General features: G+C 36.0%; 1 protein-coding gene across 11 annotated transcripts in view; it reads right to left on the reverse strand.

Annotated features, from left to right (window-relative positions):
- Positions 1-246: 246 nt before the first annotated feature.
- EXO1 (exonuclease 1) overlaps positions 247-17598 on the reverse strand; it is a 43940-nt gene continuing 26588 nt past the window's right edge. For 4 of the 11 annotated variants that reach the window (XM_042257203.2, XM_042257202.2, XM_060396461.1 and 1 more), the window contains exons 12-15: positions 12668-13226; positions 9393-9494; positions 3673-3866; positions 247-816 (exon numbers count right to left, since the gene is read on the reverse strand). In XM_042257203.2, the coding sequence (XP_042113137.1) occupies positions 678-816; positions 3673-3866; positions 9393-9494; positions 12668-13226 (994 nt within the window). In that variant the 3' untranslated portion in view covers positions 247-677. Of the gene's footprint in view, positions 817-3672; positions 3867-4592; positions 4779-4818; positions 7686-8025; positions 9495-12667; positions 13227-17598 lie in introns of those variants that run through there. The other 7 variants (XM_060396459.1, XM_060396457.1, XM_060396458.1 and 4 more) reach the window with 3 other exon arrangements.

The following is a 17598-nucleotide window of genomic DNA, read 5'->3' on the forward strand; positions in this document are numbered from 1 at the left end:
GTTCCTTTCATATGATGCTGAAAGCAATTGTCCTTCACTGTCAATCTGTAACCTACGAAACTCTTCAGGGATAACAGAGGACTGTCCCATTTATGCAATGATCTTTAACCCTTCCAACAACCCCTCCCATCCCAGCAACTGTATTTCCAATTCAACCCTGAAAGACAGGAAAGACAGGTGAAAAAAAATGAAAGCATGGAAAAGTATAGTAATTTCTTACAGTATAAAATGATTACAGAATTGTGGTTTTCCATTTATCATCTTTGTATTTGACATTATAGAAATCTTTAGAATAGATTTTTGTTTTAAAACTATTTATTTTGGCCGCATTGGGTCCTAGTTGCAGCAGGGGGACCCTTAGTTGTGGCAAGTGGGATCTAGTTTCCTGATCAGGGGTCGAACTCAGGTTCCCTGCATTGGGTGCAAGGAGTCTTAGCCGCTGGACCACAGGGAAAGCTGTAGAGTAGATTTTCCAAAGTTATTTCTCTAGTTAGCTTCTTATAAAAATATAAAAAGCCAAACAAGAACAGTTACAAAATTATTATAAAAAATTGTGTTCTATTTAAAATAAATAGCATAGATCTAAGAACAAATCTTTCAGAATGGCCTCATTTCCAAACAGGACTTGAAATTGATAGAGATTCTCTTGCAGGCAACAGTCTCCCAGCTGCTTGCGTTTACTGGAATAGTGCTCTCTGAACAAGCATACATTCAGAATTGTTAAATATATCCTCTTCTTCTGGAGTTAGCTGGATGTTATCTTTGACTGGAGACAGGGGATCTGGCTTCTTACAAGAAGGAAGCTTTTCAGAATCTCTGCAAAATATAATATAATAAAACGAATTTGGTGTTTTTATGGTAGTGTTTATTAGAGAATAATCTGCCTGGACAAAATAGAGGTATATAAAGAGGATAAGAACCTCTACCGTATAATTTCCCCCAATTCATTATGTAACACAGTCAAATTCTTCTGAGTACTCCCTGCAAAATTTGAGTTTTGCTTCTTAGTACCCATTCCTGCTTTCTAAGTCATCTTTCAAAGTAGGTACCACACCACTACTAAATAGACACCTGTCTTTGGAAGGAATGATGCTAAAGCTGAAATTCCAGTACTTTGGCCACTTCATGAGAAGAGTTGACTCATTGGAAAAGACTCTGATGCTGGGAGGGATTGGGGGCAGGAGGAGAAGGGGACGACAGAGGATGAGATGGCTGAATGGCATCACTGACTCGATGGACATGAATCTGAGTGAACACCTGGACATGAATCTGAGTGAACTCCAGGAATCGGTGATGGACAGGGAGGCCTGGTGTGCTGCGATTCATGGGGTCGCAAAGAGTTGGACACGACTGAGCGACTGGACTGAACTGAACTGAAGGTAGAATGATTTCAGTAAACAAACTTTAGTTTTTTTCTTTCTAGCATCCTTCTCAAGTCTGGGTGAGAAGCAGCATGAGTGGAGCATGAACCAACGTTTAAGCCCTATCTTTTCACTCCTTCCTCACTCCCAACTTCTGGAAGGAAGTTCTATGTCTATAGAAACTAATCCTATTCCCAAGACCCTTTTGAGAGGTTTGTAATATTTAAAACTATTTTCATAATAGTATTTAGACTTTATCTGCTTTTCATACTGTGCTGACACTTGTATCAGTAATCTAAAAAAGGACACTTGTGCTGATAATAAGTAAAGCTGCTGGCAATGAATCAACACAGTGTCACCAAACTGTTTAAGAAATACTGATAGTACTAAAAAAAAAGTCAGTCTCACTATGGAAATTCAAATTTAAGTATTTAGCAAAGGGCTTCTCTAAAATGAACAGAGATTATTTGTTATTTCTAAGGAAAAAAAAAACAAACCTAACAGCATTTGTTGCCAGAGACAAAATTCAAGCTTTCCAGTGAAAATTAGAATTTTGGAAAACTTTTATCTGCCCCTTGTCACTTTCCCAATACTTAAAAGACTGCTGGCAAGACTTCGATTTTTAAAAATATTGCATAACAAAAATGTGTCAACAATTGAAAGATAAGCACAGCTCAGTAAGTTCACATTTTTCAAATGATTTACACCAATGTTATAAAATTATGAATGAGTAAAAGATGAACACCAAAATACAATATGAGCTAATAGACTGTAATGTATAAAAATCAATCAATGTGGTTTCATATCCTATATTACAACTTTTAAGAAACTACCACGTACTGAATTTTGGTGTAATATAAAAGAAGAAAAATTAAAATTAAATAAAACATGCTATTAAGCTAAAGTGCATTTACATGTGAGATCAGATTTTCTTCCTATAACTTAACCAAGGCATAACAAATCAAACAAAGAAGCAGATATAAGAATTCAGTTCAGTTACATTAAATTGGACAGAAAAGATTTGCAAAAATGTAAAACAATGTCATTCTCATTTTTGTTCTGAAAAACATAGTTTTGCAAAAATATACTATCAATTTTAAGATGAAATGAGATTGCTATTTTAAAATAAATATTTTCTAAATGTCCTTTTTAATAACACATTAAAAAGAGATATAACACACATAAACCAAAGCACTTTTGGGCTCTCAGTAATTTTTAAGACTATAAAGTGTTCCTAAAGGCAAAAAGCTTGAGAACTGCTGCTATATGGTTTAATCTAGACTTTACACAATGTAAGTAAAAAATAATTGTCCAGCATTTATTACAAAGTATTTCCACTAATACTATCTCAACTGATTGTGATAACAATATTTACTAGGTAAAGTTTAATCTTTGGCCACCTCATGTGAAGAGTTGACTCATTGGAAAAGACCCTGATGCTGGGAGGGATTGGGGGCAGGAGGAGAAGGGGACAACACAGGATGAGATGACTGGATGGCATCACCAACTCGATAGACATGAGTTTGAGTGAACTCCGGGAGTTGGTGATGGACAGGGAGGCCTGGCGTGCTGCAGTTCATGGGGTCGCAAAGAGTCGGACACGACTGAGTGACTGAACTGAACTGAACTGAACTGAACTGAAAGTTTAATCTTATCACTCCATGTAAGACACCTCCCTCCACCCCTTTCTCTTTGCTTTTATTCTTGGCACATTTGCTGTAATAAGAACAAGAAAATAAATTAACTATAAAGTCATGCTACTCTTTGGTTAATTTTGTTGTCTAACGGAAGAAATGTGGTTCAAAAAATGTAGATATATGCAGGGTCAACTCTCTTAAAACACTGTTTGCCATATACAGTAGAAATCTGGCTAATTCATCATATAAACTCATAAACTTACTGACTCTTTCCATTTTAGATGAGGTAATTTAGGGAAACAAACTGCCTTAAGTCCAGAAGTAACCATACAGCATTATCTTTCCATTCTCAAGTCTGAAACAACTTTTAGAAGGAAAAAAAGCTGAGGCACTTAAGCCCTGGAAAAGTAGTTTGCTTAACAACATAGAGACCCCAAAGCCAGACTGAGAACTGAGGTTTTCAGTTGGCCATCTTTTCACTAAAAAGAAGATACAGAAACTGAGAGTACATATTCTTACAAAGAGTCAGTTACAGGGACCAGAGGAAATTAAAACTCTAAGGGTAAGAGGAAAAAGAAACTGATTCATAGGAAAACAGAAACAGGAGACAGGAATTGAGATTATAGAGAAAAAATGATTTATCCTATTTTAGAATCAGTAACATGGTAACTCACTTTTTAAATACAAAATTTTTCCAGAGTTCATTGATTTTGATCTGCAGTCCTGGCTTGTTTTCGGCATTGTGATGATTTCTCTTATGGATGCTTGATGGCTTCTTGCTCAGCCCACTGGCTCTGGCAGGTACTAAAGGTTTGATCTTGGTTGTAGAAAGACTGTCCACAGAACTGGATTTATACAGCCCAGGAATCTGAAGATTAAATGCTTGTTTTAATACTACTGTGTTAAAACAAACTACCTTTAATCTCAAACTTTATACACTGAAACAAATTATTTATACACTGGAACAAAAAATAACCTATAATCAACGTGCAAAAGTGGGTTTAGGTCTGCAAAACTTATATAATATTTTTAATAGGTGATCCATGTACCTAAATTCAAGAGTTACAAAAGAAAAGACAGAAAAGTGAGTCGCTCTTACTTCCTCACTGCCTTTAGGCAATTGCTATTACTGGTTTCCTGTGCAATGACTGAATTCATTTACACACACACACCACACGACTGGCAGCATACTAAAAATCGTGTCATACCACAACGTGCACTTTTTTTCTTGCTTAATATATCTTGATTTTACCGAGTAATGTATCTTTAAGATTTTTCCATTTCACATGTAGAACTGAATTTTGTTTTGAATAGGTTGCTTATCTTTTCCATTGTATATGTGTTCCATAATTTACTTAAACAGATCTCTACTGACATTTAAGTTGATCTATTCATTTTTAATTGAGGTATAATTTATAATATTGTATTAATTTCAATGGTACAGCAAAGTGACTCAGTTATATACACATATATATTATATATAGATTCTTTTCCCTTATAGGTTATCACAAGATACTGAGTATACTTCCCTGTGCTGTACAGTAGATCCTTGTTATTTTATATAGGCAATGGCACCCCACTCCAGTACTCTTGCCTGGAAAATCCCATGGATGGAGGAGCCTGGTGGGCTGCAGTCCATGGGGTCGCTGAGAGTCGGACACGACTGAGTGACTTCACTTTCACTTTTCACTTTCATGCCTTGGAAAAGGAAATGGCAACCCACTCCAGTGTTCTTGCCTGGAGACTCCCAGGGACGGGGGAGTCTGGTAGGCTGCTGTCTCTGGGAAGCACAGATTTGGACACAACTGAAACGACTTAGCAGCAGCAGCAGCAGCAGCAGCAGCAGCAGCAGTGTGTATATGTTAATCCCCAACACCTAGCTTATGTCCCTACCCTACTTTTCCCGCTAACCCCTTTGGCAACTTAAGTTTGTTTTCTATGTCTGTGACTCTATTTCTATTTGTAAATCAGTTCATTTGTATCATTTTTTTTTAAAGATAATTAAATGATGTCATATGATATTTGTCTTTATCTGCACCTTGGATTCATTGACTTGTATGCTGCTGGAAATGTGGAGCCATTAAAGTTTTGTTACTGTTTTTTTAGGACAGTATGAGTGTGGTAATATAAAACAAGGATTTAAAATTGATGAACCTAGTAGAGGGTGTATAAAGAATGAAAAGATTCACACCTGAAAGATGAAATATTAAATTAGGATGTTGGTGATAGGAAAAAAGGAGAGCAAGAAATGAGACAGAGAAAGAAACAGGATTTAGATAGGTATAGATGTCTTGATTGTTTTTCTTTAGCCTTTGAAATAGAAGGATCCAGCTGGATGTTATAAAGAAAGAGGACAACCCAAAGATTTTGGAACTGAGCAAATATTATTAAGTGACACAGAGCAAATATTACAGCTGATAAGTGCTTTAAGAAGTACTGGTTATATGTTTAAAAAGAAAGATGAGTTTGATTTTATATACTGAAGATGGACACCAGGGAGCAAGAGGGAAGGTTCATCGGGGGAGTTGTCACCAAAACAGAAGTGACAGTTAAAACACTGACAATGAAATCTGAAAGTGTAATAATAATAAAAACATGATGATTTAATGCTCAGATGTAACTTCTTTTGAGAAAGTACTTTCTATATCTTTAGTCCTACCACCGCAAATAATTTTAATTTCTTTCCAGACTTTTTACCATGATTATACAAACATGGGCTTCCCTGGAGGTTCAGATGCTAAAGAATTTGCCTGCAGTGCAGGAGATCCAGGTTCAATCTCTGGGTCAGGAAGATCCCCTGAAGAAGGGAATGGCAACCCACTACAGCACTCTTGCCTGGAAAATCCCATGGACAGAGGAGCCTGGTGGGCTACAGTCCAGGGGGTCAAAAAGAGTCGGATATGACTAAGTGACTAACAATCACATACAAACATATACAATATGCGTATTTTCAAGCATTTAAGCAAACAAAAACACCATACTACACATATTATATAATAGTATGGTTTCTCTTTTCATTCAAAAATAATATGGACATTTTTACAACACAGGATCTGTTTGAAAGTCTTTCTCACTCAGAGATTTTTAAAAGAAACTTATATTTCCTGTTGGCTCAGCTAGTAAAGAATCCATCTGCAGTGCAGGAGACCTGGATTCAATCCCTAGGTTGGGAAGATCCCCTGGAGAAGAGAACAGCTACCCACTCCAGTATTCTGGCCTGGAGAAGTCCTTGGACTATACAGTTCATGGGGTCCCCAAAAAGTCAGACATGATTGGGCAACTTTCACTTTATATTTACATATTTTGCATTTATATATATTTATATAGTATGAGATATGACTTTCTTTCAAATAGATATACTAGATCACTTATTAAAAACTTCTGTAAAGTTTCTATGCTTTTACAAATAAACATAAGAAGGTAACATATTAACTATATAAATATAGTTTTCTTATATAAGAAAAATAATATATGTTCACTAAAACCAACAACGTATTTAATGTATTTCACACCCTTATTTTTTAGATATTTAGATTTTTTTTTCCAATTTTTCACTATTGCAACCAATGCAAGAATAAGTAGTCTTGTATTTAAATTCTCATTATCTCTTTAGGCTCAAGTTCTAGAATGTACTTACTGGGTTAAATTATTTGAACTCTTTCAAATTGCTTTCCAGAAATGGCACAGCAATTCTTATTCTCCTCAATATGATTATCCTAAGTAATTATTATCCTAATTAATTAATTATTGGGATAATTAATCATACCAATTAATAGGATTATGCTATCTTAAATGTGATTGTTCACTTCAGCACTTTATACCCTTATAAAGTTCAGTAAATTAAAAACTTTTGGAAAAATAAGAGGTAAGAAATTATATTTTATTACTTTAATTTGTGTTATTTGATTATTAATGAGGTTGAACATGCTTTTATATGTTAATCATCCCCTTGCGCTTTTTGCTTTTGTGATCTCTGTTCATGTCTCTTGCCCATTTTGAAGGTAGGAATTAGTATTTTTATATTGGCAAGATACTTAATACATAAAATGGACTTTTGACTTATGAGCTTTCACTATGCAGGCACATAAATATTTATATAGTCTCACTGAAAAAAACCCTTGACTTATCAGGGACCCAGTTTCTAGAAGGCCTTTTTGCAATACACATCAAAGCTTTACAAATACCTGCCCTTGGACCAGTAATATCACTCCACAGAATTCATCCCCATGAAAAATCAAGAATGTGTATAGTACTCAAACATTTATCAACAAAATCTTCATTGCAGTACTGTTTGGTATAACAAAAATTTTTAGAGTAAAGGACAAACATAAGAAGATTAGTTAAACGCACACCACGGCATATTTTAGTCATTATAAGTAATGTTATTTAAGTACATGAAATAGATCTTTATATACTATAAAGAAAAAAAAAAAAGCAAGTTTTACAACTTAAATACCTATTAGGTTGGCCAAAATGTTCATGAGGTTTTTTCCATAAGATGGCTCTAATGGCACTTCCCTGTCTATAACTTCATTTGAAACAATTTTGTTAGATTGCATTGTGACAGCTTTCATATTAGTGTGCTTCAAAAAAAAAAAAAAAAATTAGTGAATTTCTGTGCAGTCATTTAATACTGAAGATGGAATTAAAAATTATTATACAAAATGAAGTCAGAATGGATCAAAATCTGCAAGCAATAAAATGCCCTACACTGTTGCAAAACTAGTTATGGAGAACAGTGTGGAGATTCCTTAAAAATTGCAAATAGAACTACCCCTGATATTGAAAGAGACACTGTTTATAATAGCCAGGACATGGAAACAACCTAGATGTCCATCAGCAGATGCATGGATCAGAAAGCTGTGGTACATATACACAATGGAGTATTACTCAGCCGTAAAAGAATTCATTTGAATCAGTTCTGATGAGATGGATGAAACTGGAGCCGATTATACATGGAATTTAGGAAGATGGCAATGAGGACCCTGTACCCACAGATCTCAGTGGGGATGATCATTCTGGTATACTATCATGCTCAGTTGGTAAAGAATCCACCTGCAATGCAGGAGACCCTGGTTCGATTCCTGGGTCAGGAAGACCCACCGGAGAAGGGATAGGTTACCCACTCCAGTATTCCTGGGCTTCCCTTGTGGCTCAGGTGGTAAAGAATCCACCTGCAATGCAGAAGACCTGGCTTCAATCTCTGGATTGGGAAGATCCCCTGGAGAAGGGAAAGGCTACCCACACCAGTATTCTGGTCTGGAGAATTCCATGGACTGTATAGTTCATGGGGTTGCAAAGAGTTGGACATGACTGAGCAACTTTCACTTTCATTTTTCACTTTTCATTCCAGAAAAGGTACAGATTTCTCACTAGACGAAGATCCACGGGCACGTAGACCAATTCAAGTTGACAGTGATCAAAGGGAGACACAAACTGAGATCAAAGTTATACCACACAGGAGATAGCTCACTCACATACTCAAAATATCCAAATCAAATGTTGAAAATCATATGCACCAGCTTGCTTATGTTAATTGCTTTGAAGTTTAGGTTCCACATAAGTGAAAAAAAAAAAACAAAACCTTCTTGACAGTATTTCGGCATGTGATTCTCTACTTAAACATAATTAAAACATTCTGCTATAAAAACAAATTGTGACAGGCAATCAAAAGTGGATACTGTTCAACAATGTGGAACAGAAGAGATTACGGAACAGAAGAACTACCAACCATACTGACGGACAGTCTTTATCCAAACAAAGTGATGTGTACATGGTGGAACTGGAAAGGAGTCCTCTATTGTGAGTTCCTTCTGGAAAACCAAACAATTAATTCCAACAAGTACTGCTCCCAACTGGACCAACTGAAAGCAGCACTAGGTGAAAGTCAACAGAAAACGTATCCATCAGGATGCCACAAGGTTTCTTTGATGACCAGACAAAAACTTACAGCTAGACTGGTTTTCTGATTTAACTGCCATATTCAGATATTATAACTTCGGATTTTCATTTATTTTGGTCTTTATAAAATTTTGAAAATAATGTACCTGGAACAATTCTTTACTCAAAATGATAAAAGTTTTGGGAAGATAGTTAAGACGTTGTCTGGAAAATGGCAGAAGGTAGTGGAACAAAACAACAAATATGTTGTTCAATAAAGTTCTTGGTGAAAATGAAAAATGTGTCTTTTATTTTTACTTAAAAATTAAAGGAACTTTTTGGCCAACCCAATACAAATCAAGTACAAAATGGTCCTAAAAGATCTGAAGGTAGACATTTTTGTGTAAATAAGAATATAGGCACTTTGAGTTTTAATTTTGCTTATATTCATATTTCCTGGTAATAAGCATGCTCTGCTTCTGAAATTTAAAAGTAATTTATATAAGTGTTTTACCTTGTTTCTTAGAAGCGTGTCTTTCTTTGAAAAATCAAACAAGTGTAGCTTGGATTTCTGATCACCTTGTTTATCAAGTGACTTAAAATTGCAATCAGATTCCTAGATCCCCAAGATCGAAAAATAAAGCAAAATTAGATTTTTACTATCAAGATTTTATGACAACTGACCAATATTCAACAAAACATAAAACAAGTAAATTGAGAAAAATCAGTGTAAATAAAATGTTGCTTCTCAGAAGAAAAAGGTATTAAAAGCATGAAATACAATAAAAGAAAATTAATGTGGAAAGAATGATCTTTGCCAGTTTCACTACAGAAAACTAGTAGGAAGTTTCAGCTGGAGAAGTAAACTGTATAAAATATCAATTAAAAAGCTCCAAGTGGGGTCTCTAGAACCAGAGGGAGCACACAGCTCTTCTTAAAACTGAAGGTGTTTATGACTGGTGGCTGAGATGGTAAAGAATCTGCCTGCAATGCAGGAGACCCAGGTTTGACTCCTGGGTCGGGATGACCCCCTGGAGAAGGGAATGGCAATTCATTCTAATATTCTTGCCTGGAGAATTCCATGGACAGAGGAGCCTGGTGGGCTATGTCTATGGGATCACAAAGAGTTGGACATGACTGAGCGGACATATGCCTGAGATGAAATTGACTTCTATCCAGGCAAGAGATACACTTCTGTGTGTACAAAGCAAAGAACAATGCTCAACAAAAACAGAGTAATCTGGGGAAAAGCAACTCATGTTCATGGGAACAGTGGCATGCTTCATGCCAAATTTCTAAGCAACCTTCTGGCTTAAGCCATTGGATACAGAATCCATGTGATGCTGTACCCTTTCAAGGACTTTAGAAAGTAAATAAATAAATTCAGGAGACTTTACATTTCTGCATTTTTCAAGAGGATTTAAAATATATATATTTACCTTGGGATTTTACATAGCATTATATACTTAAAAAGCAATCCAAAAGTCAAAATTTGGATTGTAATTTACAGAAACACTTCCTTACTCATAGTAGTGATGACTCTGGGCTATATTGTTTCTTAAAAGAAAGATCAAGAGTAAGATCCTAAGATTAATTAACCTCAAATAGGGTTAATGAACTTAATAAACATAGAGTATACAGTTGTTGCTTTTCACAGTGAACCACCAATGGAAATCTCCAACGCATTTTCTTCAGAATCATACAGTAAAAATGATATTCAAAATGAAACGTCAGTCACACTCTAAAACATTTTCTGAATAAAGAAAGATAACATAATTTTTAAGTTATCTGTTATTGTCCCAATTGTTTGACCATTAATCCTTTTATCGTAAGAGAAATTTACCACATCTGGTGGCAAGAGATGATTTAATGAATGATTTTTAGTTTAGTTTGGTTTTTTTTGGTGAGGGGAGAGAATTTATGTTTCTATAACTGTAAGCACAAAAATGATTGCCCAGAAGACAGACATGTGGAGCGTTTTGTCAGCATGATGAGCTCTTAGGCTGTGAGCTGGTAAGTCTTCTCAGTAAAACATGCTAAAAGCTATACAAAGTTAGTAAAACAGGAAGATGTCTGCTGGAAAAGGAACAAAAATACTCCAAAGGAGTTCAGAGGACTTGAAAGTATCCTCATAAAGAGATGGTGATTTTTAATGAAAGATATTCAAGAAACAACAACTACGATGGAACCCAAATAGTGCCATGAGAAAAATGCAGTAAGACGTGGAAAATGAAAAAGATGACATTAAAATGGAGGCTCGTATTAAAAGAAACAGAGTCTTTGAGACCAGTATGGATGAACTGAACACAAAGTGAGCGAACAAGAAAAGAGTAGCAAAAGCCTCAAGGGTTTGGTTTGGCATTTTGTTGTTGTTGCCAAGTCGTATCCGATTCCTTTGCGACCCCATGGACTGTACCCCACCAGGCTCCTCAGTCCATGGGATTTACTAGGTGAGAGTACTGAATTGGGTTGCTGGTTCCTTTTCCAGGGGAATCTTCCTGACCCAGGGATTGAACCTGCATCTCCTGCATTACAGGCAGAGTCTTTACAGCTGAACCACCAGGGAAGCCCCTCTTACTTAAAAATCTGGAATGGATTTGAATACATTAACTGATTTCAGCTTTCTCTAAATGAAAACAATTTGTTTCCACATTTTAACTAGGCTTTTTTCTTTGAGTCCAATACAACTCAAATTTCCTTTAGGAACTTGAATAAAATATTTTCCTTTTGATAAACATAAGATATACTGATTTATTGGGCTTCCCAGGTGGCGCAGTATTAAAGAATCTGCCTGCCAATGCAGGAGACACAAAAGATGTGGGTTTTATCTCTGGGTCAGGAAGATCCCCTGGAGAAGGAAATGGCAACCCACTCCAGTATTCTTGCCTGGAAAACTCCATGGAGACACAGGAGCCTGGTGGGCTACAGTCCATGGGGTCGCAAAAGAGCTGAATACAACTGAGCAACGGACCACAGGTACACAGAGACATACTGATTTATTAGATGTTTAATATTCAGGATTATCAGTCCTCAAAATTCCGTCAAATATTACCAAGGTTATAATTGTTCTTACAACTTGGTAACTATAGTTGTGAACATAAAATGAAGTATGTTAAATTAGTAAATTTGAGATAACTTATGCCATCATATCATTTTAAAATATGACATCACTGGGTCTTACTAGTAGTAGTTATTTGGAGCTTTGATTTAAGTAAGAATAAAGCTATTTTATGAATAAGAAAAAATTGGCTAGGATGCTTTTATTAATTTAAATAGAATAACATAAAATCTCTTACATTACTATCTTATTTTATCATAAAGGGGACTTACAACAAGAATAATACGAGTAAAAAATATATATATTTCTTAAGTATTAAAACTTAAGACAAACACCATCATGTTAATAGGGTTATTTAGTTATAAGGTTTCAAACACTGTCTGAATTCAAGACTATATTAAGGATTTAAATATTAAATTTATAATAACTTCAATAAGCTTATCATTCTTACGTCTTAAGTGTTCCACAACTTGAGACACTTATCAGTGGAACACATAGTGATGATTCAAGATATATAGCTAGATTAAAAGTATGAGTCTAAAATATGAAAGATACAGAGAAGGCCTTCAGATGAGTAAAACATGAACTTTCTACACAGTAAGGTCTAGAGTGAAAAATTAAAACAACCAATTATTTCCGTAACATGAGCAAAATTTCCTCAATTATCTGATTAACACCCTATTTTCTCTTACATATGAATTTGAAAACAAAGGCTTCAGAATGTGACTTACCTCTGAATCTGAATCCTTACTAGAAGGCTGAGAAAGTTTTGATGCATTTAAATTGTGCGGTGACAAGTCCATGCTTTCCTGAGACTGTGAGAAGCAACCCACGTCATGTAAGGGATGTGATTCATCACTTGACTCATCACTCTTTAACGGAGCTACATCAGACATCTCAATATTCTCAGGCAGAGAGGTGGAAGAATCACTCTTTCTACGGAACTGCTGCAATGCTGTGCTTGGAGAGGGGCTTGGAGTTCTTGAAATATCTCCAAGACTTCCAGACCAACTGAAACAACTTCTTAGTGTCCCCAAGGTGGGTGGTGAGATGGTCCTCGTGAATGCGCTGGTCTTAAAAGACTGAGACTCTTCAGCCATCACAGTCACACCATCTGGAGTCTGCTCACTGGAATTATGCGATACACTGGTATCACCCAACTTCTTGTCCTCTAGACAATCTGGTTCACCTGCATCGGTTTCTTTATCTGTGACAGCAGTTTCAGCTAGAGGCTGGCTGCTTGCTTTCTTTGATATACAGTCAGCAGAATCCAGAGAATTGGAAAAAAACCTAACAGAAAAAAACAACGGAAACAATGCAGAAATATTTGAGTTTGCTCACGAAGGTGACAACATTTATAATGGAAAGATGGTTGCTTCTTTTTAAAAATAAATACATTAATTTCCTAAGTAAAGGAAAAATACATTTTACACACAGCTGATCCACCTGCCAACACAGGAGCCACAGGAGCTGTGGGTTCGATCCCTGGGTCGGGAAGATACCCTGGAGCAGGTAATAGCAACCCACTCCAGTGTTCCCGGAAAATGCCATGGACAGAGGAGCCTGACAGGCTTCAGTCCATGAGGTCACAAAAGAGCAGGACACAACTGAGCAACTCAGCAGACATGCATGACACTCAAGTATTTGAGCAGATAAAGAAATATGCAACAGAAAGGATACTTAATAACTATTGTCTCTTATTTTGTAATTTGAATACAAATTAAATAAATAAATTAAAATACAAGTAAAATAAATTAGCTATTTACCTCTCATTTTAGCTTAATTCCTAGTAGTAAACCGTCTGGGAACATGTAGTAGCATACTAATCTACCAAGCTTTCTATAGACCCTATATATTTCTATACTATTTTAAATACTGAGGTTAAGACTTTCAAATTAATTACTAAATTCTCTATTACTAAAGAGGTACTACTTACTCAGGGTAGTAGCTTTAAAAAAGTCATTTTAACCTAAAGAAACTAAAGACCTACATATAGAAAACTATAAAACACTGATGAAAGAAATCAAAGAGGACACTAATAGATGGAGAAATATACCATGTTCATGGATCGGAAGAATCAATATAGTGAAAATGAGTATACTACCCAAAGCAATTTACAAATTCAATGCAATCCCTATCAAGCTACCAGCCACATTTTTCACAGAACTAGAACAAATAATTTCAAGATTTGTATGGAAATACAAAAAACCTCGAATAGCCAAAGCAATCTTGAGAAAGAAGAACGGAACTGGAGGAATCAACTTGCCTGACTTCAGGCTCTACTACAAAGCCACAGTCATCAAGACAGTATGGTACTGGCACAAAGACAGACATATAGATCAATGGAACAAAATAGAAAGCCCAGAGATAAATCCACACACATATGGACACCTTATCTTTGACAAAGGAGGCAAGAATATACAATGGAGTAAAGACAATCTCTTTAACAAGCGGTGCTGGGAAAACTGGTCAAACACTTGTAAAAGAATGAAACTAGATCACTTTCTAACACCGCACACAAAAATAAACTCAAAATGGATTAAAGATCTAAATGTAAGACCAGAAACTATAAAACTCCTAGAGGAGAACATAGGCAAAACACTCTCAGACATAAATCACAGCAGGATCCTCTATGATCCACCTCCCAGAATTCTGGAAATAAAAGCAAAAATAAATAAATGGGATCTAATTAAAATTAAAAGCTTCTGCACAACAAAGGAAAATATAAGCAAGGTGAAAAGACAGCCTTCGGAATGGGAGAAAATAATAGCAAATGAAGCAACTGATAAACAACTAATCTCAAAAATATACAAGCAACTTATGCAGCTCAATTCCAGAAAAATAAACGACCCAATCAAAAAATGGGCCAAAGAACTAAATAGACATTTCTCCAAAGAAGACATACGGATGGCTAACAAACACATGAAAAGATGCTCAACATCACTCATTATTAGAGAAATGCAAATCAAAACCACAATGAGGTACCACTTCACACCAGTCAGAATGGCTGCGATCCAAAAATCTGCAAGCAATAAATGCTGGAGAGGGTGTGGAGAAAAGGGAACCCTCCTACACTGTTGGTGGGAATGCAAACTAGTACAGCCACTATGGAGAACAGTGTGGAGATTCCTTAAAAATTGCAAATAGAACTACCTTATGACTCAGCAATCCCACTGCTGGGCATACACACCGAGGAAACCAGAATTGAAAGAGACACATGTACCCCAATGTTCATCGCAGCACTGTTTATAATAGCCAGGACATGGAAACAACCTAGATGTCCATCAGCAGATGAATGGATAAGAAAGCTGTGGTACATATACACAATGGAGTATTACTCAGCCGTAAAAAAGAATTCATTTGAATCAGTTCTGATGAGATGGATGAAACTGGAGCCGATTATACAGAGTGAAGTAAGCCAGAAAGAAAAACACCAATACAGTATACTAACACATATATATGGAATTTAGGAAGGTGGCAATGACGACCCTGTATGCAAGACAGGGAAAGAGACACAGATGTGTATAACGGACTTTTGGACTCAGAGGGAGAGGGAGAGGGTGGGATGATTTGGGAGAATGACATTCTAACATGTATACTATCATGTAAGAATTGAATCGCCAGTCTATGTCTGATGCAGGATGCAGCATGCTTGGGGCTGGTGCATGGGGATGACCCAAAGAGATGTTATGGGGAGGGGAGGTGGGAGGGGGGTTCACGTTTGGGAACGCATGTAAGAATTAAAGATATTAAAATTTAAAAAAAAAAAAAGTCATTTTAAAAACTCCAATATAAATTAAACAAAGATTGCATCATTACTTGGAAGGATGTATTCAGGTAGCATTTTTAGGTTTAAAAAGGAAATCCTAGAGCATAGAATCAGTTAAATATGAAACTTACAAAGGATGTATCTCCTTAATAAGCATTAGTTCAAAACCAAGATGATAAGCTGAATATTTACTAAATGCTCGAGAGTAAAAATCCTCTTACCTTTTCATCAAATCATTACCTCATCTGTGTAGGTATAAGGCAGAAAGGAAGCAGCATGTGAAAGGAAAAGTTTTATCTGGTTTTTCATTGAGCAGAAAACATCAGCTTCTTTAACTGATCACATAGTTCATTTTTCAGCAAACAATAACCTCTATGATATCTAAACATATTTCTATATATTATTTCATAGGTAAGAGAAGTTAGAATAACAGAGCCCAAGGTTATAAAATTAATCAGCTAAAGAACAGAGGATGATGGTTGGATGGCATCACCAGCTCAAGGGACATGAATCTTAGCAAACTCTAGGAGACGGTGAAGGACAGGGAAGCCTGGTATTCTGCAGTCCATGGGGTCACAAACAGTTGGACATGATTGGGTGACTGAACAACAAAGAACAGAATTAAAACCCAGAACTCCTCCCAGTTCATGGTTGCTTCTTTCCAAATAGCCTGTGGTGTTACTTAACTGTTAATTATACTTCTAGATCTCAAAAAATAAAATATGCATTATAAGTATCTATATAATAAAGATTAAAACAGACTTTCAAAAGACAGGCAATTGGAGACAAACTTTTGCATATTTAATACACTTCCTGTTATGTTACATTAAAAAGAATGGGTTGGGAATGACCACTGGCATATATATTAGTGACTGGGCACCTGTGCCAGCTGTCTGATTCACATAGCTTCTGCTAGTCTTGAAACAGTCTTATATATATTATCTTCTATATATTATTTAACCCATATTTTATATTTAAAAAGTAGGCTTAGAGAAGTTAAATGGCACGGGAAAGACTAAGTAAAGAACAGAGCAACAGTTCAAACCCAGGCCTACCTGACTGTGTGCTCCTTTCACACTACAAGGTATGACTAATCAACTATGACTAGGAGTCTTTCCTATCACTATTACTAACTATACAACCCTGGCAAAGTTTCTTAACCTCTTAGAGCCTCAATTTCTGAGCCCAGATCTGAAGAGATACACAAACATTATTCTCATTTGCTTTGCTTGTTTGTACTCAGTCATGTCCAACTCTTTGTGACTCCTGTAGCCCGCCAGCCTCCTCTGTTCATAGACTCTTGCAGGTAGGAATACTGGAGTGGATTGCCATCTCATTCCCACTAGCTGTCTTCAAAGAGGCAGAAAAAGGAAATTCTATTTTCACCCAAAAGGAAAGATAAAACACAAATTTCAAAAATTTCTCCCAATGACAGAATTCAACTTTCTAGAATGTATAAAGCAACATATATCATCTAGAAACCCATTTTCCATTTGTGCAGCCATGTTTTCATTATTGCATTGTTAACAAACACCTTTAATGAGGGTGGTAATTCTTTAACAAAGGAAGAATCAGAATGATCATTTCACTGTACTGTGAATGTTTCCTTGAGAAGATCTGATGGGAGAAGGGTTTGACACATCCCTTAGAAGGAGCTTAGGGATTACCAGTGGTTCATTTCTTCATGACCATTTCCCATCATCATGGTTAGACAAAATTGGCTGCAACCTAACTTATTAAACTTGAAAAAAAAAAAAAATCACATTCTAAGTCTTCTGGAGAAATAGAGAAGCTGATAAATTTTCTTTTTCTTAAAGTTACTAATTCTTGTTTCTAGCTGTGGTACCACTATCCGAATTCAATGAAACAGAGCTATTCATTGTCTGTCTACCA

This window comes from Ovis aries, chromosome 12 (assembly GCF_016772045.2).
Source record: "Ovis aries strain OAR_USU_Benz2616 breed Rambouillet chromosome 12, ARS-UI_Ramb_v3.0, whole genome shotgun sequence".
NCBI classification, from domain to species: domain Eukaryota; kingdom Metazoa; phylum Chordata; class Mammalia; order Artiodactyla; family Bovidae; genus Ovis; species Ovis aries.